At 34.7% G+C, this 11454-nt stretch overlaps 1 protein-coding gene across 1 annotated transcript in view; it reads right to left on the reverse strand.

Moving 5' to 3' along the window:
- Positions 1-401: 401 nt before the first annotated feature.
- LOC137405254 (adhesion G-protein coupled receptor G4-like) overlaps positions 402-11454 on the reverse strand; it is a 37366-nt gene continuing 26313 nt past the window's right edge. The window contains exons 18-25 of the mRNA XM_068091482.1: positions 9960-9989; positions 8376-8494; positions 6273-6379; positions 4279-4504; positions 3344-3426; positions 3048-3105; positions 2773-2845; positions 402-511 (exon numbers count right to left, since the gene is read on the reverse strand). Of these exons, the coding sequence (XP_067947583.1) occupies positions 402-511; positions 2773-2845; positions 3048-3105; positions 3344-3426; positions 4279-4504; positions 6273-6379; positions 8376-8494; positions 9960-9989 (806 nt within the window). The remainder of the gene's footprint in view (positions 512-2772; positions 2846-3047; positions 3106-3343; positions 3427-4278; positions 4505-6272; positions 6380-8375; positions 8495-9959; positions 9990-11454) is intronic.

The following is an 11454-nucleotide window of genomic DNA, read 5'->3' on the forward strand; positions in this document are numbered from 1 at the left end:
TGACTTTAACCCAGACTAATGTACATGTCACAGGTGTGACGTCACAATCTGGTAGATCAATAATATTGTGTTATAGTAGTTTTTCTGTTGATGAACACGGGTCATCTCACACTCTCTTTGAGCAGTAGCCTGATACCACAGACTTCCATTTTAAGCTAAACACAACAGAGTAGACAATACTTGTCAAATTTGACTTTTGCTTTCTTTATATTTTTTGAATATCACCTTCAATCATATAAATATGCGAGCCCTGTGATCAATAGAGTTATTTTTTGGACTTGATCAATAGAGTTACTTTTTGGACTTGATCAATAGAGTTACTTCTTAGCCGTTTTCAGTAGAGTTACTTCTTGGTCATGATTAAAAAAACTTTTCCTTTTTGGCGGGGGCTTGGTCACAAGTTAAGCAAAGCCAAGGAGACCGACTGAAGCAGACATTGTGCATCCAAGGGCGATGAACTCTGCCGCGTAGTACTGCCAAATTCTCTTTTTCTCCTCAATGGCGGCTCCAGCTGTAACCCAACACAATTCTCAGTCAAGTTTAGGTTAAATTCTTTACAGAGCCTTTTACAAATTAAAATTAAAAGCCATTAAGTGGGGAAAAATGGTTTTAAACTATTAATATACCTAAATACCCATTTGGTATTTTTATAAGTTCTAAAAAAAATTAAATGACTACACAGCTGTGCAGTTAAACTGATTCCAAAGTGTTGCTAATTATTTCCTTACCAAAGTGCCTTCTGGTTTAAACTTTAGCTAATAATAAAAGTTAGCTGAGATGGGCTGCCTACAGTGGCAGATAAAATAGCAAAACTGCAACTCACTTTGTTGACCTTGTAAATTTTAGCCTTAGTTCCTCGCTGAGTTCGCCACACTTTATGCAGCACATTATTAAAGCAACTTAATTGCAAATTGGCACACTACTCATTTTATTTTTTTAGAAAAACAATTATTACAAAAAATATGAGATGCTGTGTCCTAGTGATATAGATAGCCTGACCTTTTTACAGCGGGTTGGAGTTTGCTTCCCTTAAAAGTCATTGAGAGAACCAGAGAGAGCTTCTAGCCTTTAATTACTTTCTCTGCTAATTCAACAAGGCAAATGTGTCTGCTGTATGGTGTTTGGCCCTTATATGAAAAACTAGTATTTCAATCCCTGATAACTCCCAAAATAAACAAAACAAATTTTTTTCAGCGCTCAACAGCTTGTGAGTGTCTTTCCAGTCACTGAGGATTTCACTGCCATTCAGCTCAGAAACCATTATTCACTGAAACTTTTATTTTATGTTTAAAATAAAGGAATATAATGCTAATTTAATCATAGATGGTCCTGATTGGGAAAGTGCATAGTGCTCCCACAATGCAGTCTACCAAATTGAAGCGCAAAAAATTCCCGAGCCTTTTTTTATGACAAACATTGGTTTGTCTACTAAGGATATCAAGGGGTGAGTCATGTATAGCTGGAACTCTGTGTTTACTATAGTACATGTACACTGCATGAAGTAATCAACACGAAATAATAAAATACGGTAAGACCAGCACCAGCAATATCTTTAAGACTACACAGCTGGCAGTAAAGGAGTCAAAGGATTAGCAGAGATCTTGGGCCTCAATTTTCCATTTTACAGCAAAATTGCATTTTAGAAAACTCTCTGACAACAGAAAGTACTCGATACGTCGAGAATTTTTTTTTCAATTGTTACGCATACATACACAGTACATTGTATTTACAAATAAGGGGTTGTTGAAGGGTTGTTTTCTCATGAGTCATGAGAAAATACACGTTTGTGTTTAGGCCTAGTAAAACACCCGCATTATGATTATCTGCGATCACATAACCTCAAGATAATTGTAAAGATTGTGTATTTTAATGTTTATTTCACATAGACTCCACCATAGGAGTAGTTATCTATCCCCTTGGTTCCCAATTGCATTGCATCATCATTTCTAGCCCACGTTGATCATGGGTCTGGTTGCTTGTCGCACATGCATCAGTGTACAGTTTGCTAGGCCTTTGTAGTTGTATCGCCTAATTGGCTGGTGCGAGTGAGCCATACTTGTTATCTAGTGGTATGCGATTTGAGGACTGGTCGTTGACCTGTGACCTCTGTTGCAGTGAACGCAGTAAAGTTGCTCAGTCCAAATGAACCAATTTACTTGCAGCTGATCATGTATGTAATTACTAAAATATTTCTTGTTACGCAAAGTCTCAAAGTTATTTACTAAGAAGCAAAAGGTAGGCCTACTAGTTATAAACTTTTATAATATATTTTCAGTCGTATGCTCTTGTTCTTTTGTGTGCCTATAGGTAATGTTGCTTTCATTCAACTAGTTCTGAATTTTTTATATTGATTACTTGCATTTGTAGTTAAACTTCACCAGGAGGTTTTGTGGTTGAAAGTCAAAATTCAAAGTTAATAAAGTCATTACAACCACACAGATTAATAAAGTCATAACATCTCTAAAGCCCAAAGTCCTAGCAATGTTGTCACAAGACTAGAACAATAAAACACATACATGCATAAGTATATGTTAGCATGTACTAATTTTTGGTCACTGAACTAACAAAACTAAAGATTTGAACCATTCTATACATACACTAGCTGAAGGTTTTACATCTATTCATATATTAGTTTGAGTTACCAAAAACGGAATAATAGTTAATAGGTTTTTTCACTTTTAATATGACAATTATTGGTAGTCAGCAATACAAGCTTTCTACGTTTATAAGGACCTACAGTAAACTATATAACAGCAAGGTCAAGATGCATACCTGTTGTACTGAATCTAGTCATGAAATCAGCTGTATTATAAGCCCAAACAACTCCGCTAAACGCTGCTATGATCTAAAAGGAAAGGAAAGAGGAACTAGGATGTCAATCATGTCACAGCACTACTGTGTCGAATGGCTGTCTGCTAAATTCAACCAAGAGTTTCTTGAGCGTATTAAGCAAAAGTTAAACTTGCTCGTTGAGTTCTATTTAATCAAACATACTCAAAAATTAAGTTTGCAGCTGAGTTTTTAGAACTAGTTTTTTACACACTTACAGGGTGCCGCATCCCTCCAAGGCACATCATAACCACAAACAGGCTGTATCTCTGCATTCTGCAAGACAAATGTTGTCAGTGCGACAAAAACTTATGCTATCAGAAAAACATGGTTACAATGTGTAGTGAGTTTTTAATCATATCACACCTTTCACCTAATCACCTCACACATTAGCCTGAAGACCTAAAGAAAAGTTACACAAATGTTGGAACACTAGCCATAGCAATTCGCGAAGGAAGTGGTAAATTTAGCTTGAGTCATGCTTAACTAATCGTTGACTAACGACTTAACTCACACTGTCTGGTAGGCTGTGTTCGAGCTGGTCTGCTGAATTATCTGCTGCGATGCCTGCTTGAGTGAGTCATCGATAGCAGGATTCTAAAAACAATTGGAACAGTAACATCAAGAAATGTTATTTTAAGATGTTTGTATAATTGATGTCTGTTAACTTTATTTAGCAGCATGTTAGAAGTGTCCTCAGAGGTGTTTGCAGGAAATCAGCGTAAGCTTGTTACAGAGGTTAAAGTTTGAGAAAAAATTGCAATGATTGATCATGTCAAATCGGTGCTGGTCATGCAAACTTTTTAATGTAATATAATAAATTACAGCAAAAGGTATTATAATAAACAAACTTGTATTATTATATTGTATTATAATATGTTATATCACATTATACTATAATATAACACCTCACACCATATTACACTCTATAACAGTAAGCCTATATCGTAACATATCATGACATGCTATATTTTACTATATTATAGTCACTTTATTTTATTAGACAATGTTATATTACGCCACAATAAATTATATCACACAATATTGCTTCGTATTTTACTACAGTATATAATACCATGTTATATCATATTATAATACATGTTATTTATACCTTATATATTGTATATGCTATACCTTATATTATATTACACAATGGTGGAAACAAAGTAAACTATTTGAACTTAATACCTTGTTGTTCAGACTCAATTCAGTAAAAGGAATAGTACCACCGAGCTGGTATATCTCAACACTAACACTCTTGTAAGACTAGTCAAACAATGTTGGTATTATTTTGAATGTTTTTGTGATATAAAATTACACGATACCTGAAATGGATTAAACAATTTATCTCCTTACTGAACACTCAACGCTAGCTATGACCGCAGTTATCTTAAGTTGCAATCACCGGTTATAAGTACAGAAGTATATATACTACAGAAGTATACATACCAGCACATCGTTTTTTGCCTTAGATGTGATATTTATAGAGAGGCTGCCTTTTTGAAATGCGGTGCTGCCTGGCTGGAAACCAAACCAGAAGAGCTCTATGACAATCATCACTGCTACTAACATCACATACGCGTATTCAGCGGGAAGCTCCATTTCTCTCTTCTCTGCTCTCTTGCGAGTCTTGATTCTCCCAACTCTTGACTGCCTGATTTTGTTCAGTTTTTTTCTATTAGTTATTATGTTAGCTATGACAAGTGGTACATCATATTAGCAAAATCTTATTGAAAACTATCTCAAGTATGCCTCATATGAATTGTTAATTTCAGAGAGTTTAAAGTACATATTTGTGTTGTTGATTCCCTAGCTACTTAAATTTACAGAATATAACATTCACCACCGATGGTCATTCGGGATTTATTCTATGGCTAGTTAAGTTACTTTGTGCAATGATATTAGTATGCTAATTCTGTTATATTTTCACAGATACTTGTATGCACTTGTACGTGTATACAAAACTGAGTGTACAACAAAGGGGTAAAAGCTATCCTATTTATGCACATTCAAAGAGCTTGATAGCAAACTGGAGTTAATAGTCTTTAGGAACAACAGCAGTCACATAAAAGCATGTTACGAGTTTAACGCAAAATTAGTACTTTTACATGCAACGTAATGGTTGCACACTGCAATGTAGCACTCTAACCACTCCTGCTAGCTTAAAGCTCTGCTTGTTACTTCAACTATTAGCAATTCTTCTTTGAATGTTGCGGATTCTCTCTGTTCGGTTCATTGCCATTAGTTATTGAAGGTTGTGATGTCTCATTTTGATAATTTAATTTCACGTACCGCTTGTAGATCTGGTTGGAGCGATAATTTTGTCAAGAGATGGTTCTGTATCTTTTGCAATATGTATTTTCTGTAATATATACCTTCTGGATCTTCTGATCTAGAAGATATATATTACATCTTCTGATCCAGATGTCTCTTGTAGGTTGGTCTTATATAAATGAACTCATACATTTATCTCTCTGCAACGAAATACTTTTTGTACCACAGCTGTATCGTAATTAGGCGGTTGTTCTCTTTTTGGCCCTGGTATAGAGCAAAGCACAATGTTTCAACTGTGTAATGGTGTACTTTATCAGTAGATAGATGTTTTGCATCTGTTTGCCATGAGTTATATGTACTAATGTCTGCCATTCAGCAGTTCACTTGGTACATGTCAAAAAGACAAAGATGTCCTTCTTTACTGCATCAAAACTCTTGTATCGTTGCATTTGCAAAAAGAGCAGACTTTTTGAACACTGGTTTATAAGGTTGTGATGGTCTTTTTGCAGCTCTATTCATGGCTGAATAGTATGGTGCTCCAGTAATATGCATCATTAATTGGCTCTAGCAACATTCCAAAAATCCTGCAGAAGTAAATGCTTGCTTGTTCATTAACTGAGACAATAGAACGTACGAAATGAGCAGCCCCGTAGCAGCCTTGGTTGCTACTGAAGTGGTAGCATGTATAACTGACTATTTGTTCCCATGAAAGTGACCGCATGGTTCCCATGGACACATTTTCATGGTTTCTCAGGAAACATTAGCCTGTCTTGACAAGCTGTCGTTTTTGCGTAGTTGTCTCCCCGTCGAGCAGCGAGCAACAACAGCAGTTGTTGCTCGCTGCTCGACGGGGAGACAACTACGCAAAAACAACAGCTTGTCAAGACAGGCTAAGGAAACATGTAAGAGTGATTGAGTTAGTGATCTGGCTGGTTTTGATGTTCATTACAGAAAATAATTAATGTGAAATATCAGCGATATTTTGATCTATCCTCGGCCAATAAACTGCTGTTTTAGCAAAATTCTTCAGCCTCTGCTTGCTAAAGTTTCCAAGATGAAAGAGTTAGAAAACTTGTTAATGTAGAGACGATCATTTTGTTTCTTGCAGCAAACATTCACTTTCAGTTGACCTTCAGTTTGACTTTCAGTTGACCTTCAGTTTGACTTACAGTTTGACCTTCAGTTTGACCTTCAGTTGACCTTCAGTTTGACTTTCAGTTTGACCTTCAGTTTGACCTTCAGTTGACCATAACATCTTCAGTTTCTTGAAGTCTCCCTTTGAATAACCTTTAGTAATGAGTTATGGTATCAACTTGATTGCCGTCATTTCTTTTAACACCCATCCTTTATGTATCTCATTATAGAGCTTAGCATGGAGTCCTTGGCTGTCTTTTTCCTCAGAATACCAAAATCTGATGGATTTTGCTGGCTTCCAATCTGTTTTATTGTGCAGACTATCACAAACTCATTTTCTTTCTTTTCATTAAGTTTGTGATCAGAATCAGAGGGTAAGTGATCGAGTACATCTGTATTTCCATGATCAGTAGTCTTCCTATACATATTAGGTTATATATTCAGTATATAGTCATACAGGTTAAGACTTAGTTTTGCTGCCTTAGCTGGAGTTGCCTTGTTTGATATACTGTAAATGGTGCTAGCAAAGGCGTGTAATCAGTCACCAAAACCAACCTTTTTCTTTAAATGAATTGATGAAACTTGTTTTAGGCATAGACTGTGGTCTTATCTATCAGCAAGCAATCTTCTGTTTCCTCAAAATCATTTCTCTCCCTTTTTATTTTTCCGGCTAACAACTAATCTCAATTTGGAAGGGCTTGTAATGTTTTTTGTAAGGATTGATGTCAGTAGTTTCCAAGCTGTGTTTAGACATTTAGGTTATTGATCGATAGTTGCTGAGATTTGATCCAAGCTTCTTAAACGATTTTCTCAAAGACTGAGTCATTTCAGTTAATTAATGTTGTTATTATTAATATTATTATTGCTATTATTATTATTGATGGTATTTTTATTACAGCTTCAACCTATGAGCTAATGTTTAGACATTTGCTTCGTGTTACAAGACTGTAAGTTGAAACAACTGCTCTTACAAAAAGCATCGTTTGTTCCTCAGCCCAATCTCAATGAGAAATAATCCAGAAAATTATGTACGTGTAAAGCTTAAAAAATAAATGCATTATTTAAAACTATGCAACAAAATAAATGTAAAAACTTAACTTGAATTTAGAAACTAAATTAATAAATTAAAAACCAATAAAATAAAGGTTTTTCTTTCCTTGATGTTTGTAAGACTTTGCTCCAAGATTATGTATCAACTCTCCACGTAGCATCTTGATTCTATTACTATCAGTTTACGTTTTTTAACGAAGCTGGTAATCTTTTGCAACTTCCCTAAAATTCTCTACTCTCTTCTAACCTGTTGCTAATAGTATTAGTATAATTTGATAAGGTTATTATAATTTACTTGTTGATGACCTAGAAGAGTCCTATCTGAATGATACTCAATTCGCAGGTTCATTCTAGCAGCTATTACCCCGAGATATCATCATACTTTGTAGGAAGTTCATATTCTGACTAAGCACCGAAGCTTGATGTATAGTTTGTTTACTTGGAGTGTTTGGAAATAAGTGTGGAAGGAATAATAAAACATTTATATGGGTAACTTTTAATTTCTGCCAGACAGGTTTGGTCGTGACTAGTTTTTCATTGCAATCAGTGTCTTGTCGCTTTGACTACAGGTGGCACCTCTAGTTTAGACTTACGGCAGATTAAGGTAAGTCTGGTATACAGCAACCTCTTTAAGGTAGTGTATTTAGTTATTGACCCCATGCTACGACTCATTGCTGTGATTGAAGGACCTGCACAACAGATGTATTTACAATAATCTTACATTATGTACGTATAAAAATATAGTATAAACAATCTTTTGGACTTATTAATGAATGTCAAAACAAAATGAAAATCAGTTTCTTGCCTTGTTCAAAACCAAACAAGTCAATAAAGGAGTTTGACTTTAAAACAGGATAAATAAACTATAAAAAGTCAATTATTTCTCTCCTTGATTTGTCCTAAAAACAGTAAACATAAATTGTGTGGAACTGAGACCTAAATCATAGCTCAGAACAAGACTTATCAAATGAAGACCTGTTTACATCTCGGGGTTCTGTAAGAGATATATCTTCCGGAGCTGTAGCCTTACAAGATGATGATCTGGCTTCTGAAACAGCAGAGCTGAAACAACGGTTATCATAACTGACGTGAACCTCTTCTTCATCTACTTCATAGTACGAAGGAGGGTTGCTGCCTGTAGATATGCTGCTCTTTAGTTCTACATCAGATGTCTTTAAATTGTTCACTTCGTAAATTCGGCGCCGACCTAAAACTTAATAAGTTTCAATTGGAAATATAAGTATAATAATTATTATGCATTATTTATTATGCATAATAATAATAGTTATAGTTATTATAATTATTATTATTTTGCAGAATGCAGCATAGTAATAATAATAATTATTATTATTATTATGCATGATGCATGATAAAGCTCATTAAAGCTTCATTCTCAAGAGTGCCACCAAAATTTGATGGAATCTTACTATTTCTTTAATGTGCTGTAATGAAGTTATTATTATTATTATTATTATTATATCAGTTTTATCACAGCTTAAGCTAATGTTATTTCCATTCATCGACCTAGTTATACTAGGCTGTCCATCTCAGCCTAGCGGAACCGCGTAGATGACAGAAAATAATACGAGCTGAAGCTGTGATAAAACTGATATAATAATAATGATAACTTCATTGCAACACATTAAAGAAATAGTAAGATTCCAGCAAATTTTGGTGGCACTCTTGAGAATGAAGCATCAATGGGCTTTATGATACATAATAATAATACTAATAATAATAATGGTTTTACCCATAACACGGTGGTTATATCATATTTATGCTGCAGATCAGATTAGACAAGTGTACATGTACATCTGTAATAATAGCTTTTACTTCTGTTCATTGTAATTAAACACCTTCCTTGCACTTTATTAATTTGAGCAACACTTTAGCAATATAATAACAGCTTAAACCTTAAAATTCTTCCTATTTTTATTACCCTTCTCCAATCTAACCTTACCAGGCCTCACAAAATCTACTCACTAATGTCAATACTAGCTTCGTCATTTGTAGCTTCTAACTACTGTAGGTATGGATGGTTACCAGGGTATCAAACTGGAATGAAAGGAGAATGGAACATACCTGATATAAGAATAACAAAGAACATAGACACAGAATGTGAGTAGAGAGAGCAGTGGTCTACCTATGTATAGTGTTAGAGAAACAAGCAACTAGCATGCACTCTGACAGGTTTATAGAGAGTTAGTGTAATTACTGCAAATTTTTTATATCACTATCATTCCTTTTAACTTATATTTTGTTGATTAAAATTTTTTTAACAAGACAAACAGTATAAACTTGTCAATGCTTATACCAGTGTTGATTCCATTAAATACTAACCACACCAATTTTTGAGCACTTCCTATCATGAAAGATGTGGTTTCTTCAACTGCTTTTACATTTCCTCAAGATTTGGGTAGATAAGCATTTATGAAATACTTGCAGATATTACCATACAACCAATGAACTAGCTTTTAACACAAACAGTTTAAAGTTGTGAGTGGTCATTGTAAAAGTAAAAACATGCTTCAAAAACGTTGATGGTGTGTCTACATTCAGAAAAAATAAAACTCGATGCATCTACATGCAGAAAAGAATAAGACTCATAACTGAGCGAGTGTGAAAGGTGTGTTTGTGCGGAGAACCTGTAGACACTACTACCAGACACTTACGGAACGGGCTCCATTGAGAATTATGGGTAACTGTAGACATCAAAATGAAAAGAAAGATAATCAAAAAAGGGATTTATATGAGACAGTAAGTAGCCAAGCAGCATAAAACGTGCAACGTTACAACAGCGTAAGCATGGAGTAGGTAAGCTGTGGTACAAAAACACAATTACCGTCGATATTGCATTTCTAGCTTGGTGGTCGGTGATGCTGCAATATTTGGCAAAGCTACAGATTAGCGTGTACAGAGACAACATGGATAATAAGGCCTTAGACATTTGTGTTTAATCAAGGAAACATCTGGAAGAGTGGAATGGCAGATGAGAGTATCTAATATAATAATTTTGCATTATTTACATATAGAATTTAAATGTAGAAATAAGACTCGCGCCTATAACTAAATAAAATTTTATTGAAATTTGTGAAGGCCTACAACATAAGTGTGTTCACGTAATCTTAGAATCCTAGACTAGCTGAAAATGATGTCATAATCATAATTGATAATTTTAGTTATTCATTAAACAAACATGAGAAATATTGAAGAATACTATTATGGCCTCACCAAAGATGAACGATCTAAAAGTAAAAGTTTTTGAAGCGATTTCTATCGTTTAATCATCATAGTTTTTGCTTGAAAAACATTTTTATTTTGTGTTTCATAGCTCATCCATAGCACTAACACTCATGACAAATGATTGGCTCATTGGTCTAGTTAGTAATCAATATTTAAGTTTAAATATTTTTTTGTGTTGTATACCTGTCAGGGGTATTCTCGTTAGAATCTATTCTTTTAAATGCTGAACCAAATGTAAGGGTTTTGAAATGAGGTGAAGTCATTTGAGCACAAAAAACCTTAATATATTCGGTTATAATAACTCTAACTTTAAAAAGGTAAAATTATTAACTTGTTTTAAAGAAACATTTTTAATATGTAATGTCAATTGTGTCAGAAGTAGATAACTCCAATATTTATGCTTCTTATCATTTTGCTAAAAAGCTATTTTTATGACATGGAATCAACCCCATTGAGATTTGTCAGATAGGAGAGAGTCAAGAAGGCAGGCAAACTACATGTGGTTAAATGCTTGGGTTGTCCATATTTTAATAGCCATCAATCACTATGTTTTCATGATGCGCAGTGCTTCGGAGTTGCGCCCTCTCCGAATCATGGAAACGGCGTCTTCGCACTGAAATCACTGCGCACTGGTCAGTGCGAAGCCAGTGCAAATTTGCAGCAAGGAAACAGCAATTGCGCAGTGGCTGCGCATAGCTCTCATGCCGTGGAAATAGATTTTTCGAGCGCCATAGACTAGTACAAAAGTTATCCTGCTTATCTTTGCTTTTGCTATTCTTCCGATATTTTTTCACTTAAATTTAATTATGGTCTGCTCCTACGAAAATGATGAAGTGATCACTTTCCTGGACTTTGTTATCGATACCAACACTTTTCGAAAAATAGGTGGCAAGCCCTGAAGTAACATTTCAATAATCTATTACT

The sequence above is a fragment of the Watersipora subatra genome, chromosome 9 (assembly GCF_963576615.1).
Source record: "Watersipora subatra chromosome 9, tzWatSuba1.1, whole genome shotgun sequence".
In the NCBI taxonomy this organism is placed as follows: Eukaryota; Metazoa; Bryozoa; class Gymnolaemata; order Cheilostomatida; family Watersiporidae; genus Watersipora; species Watersipora subatra.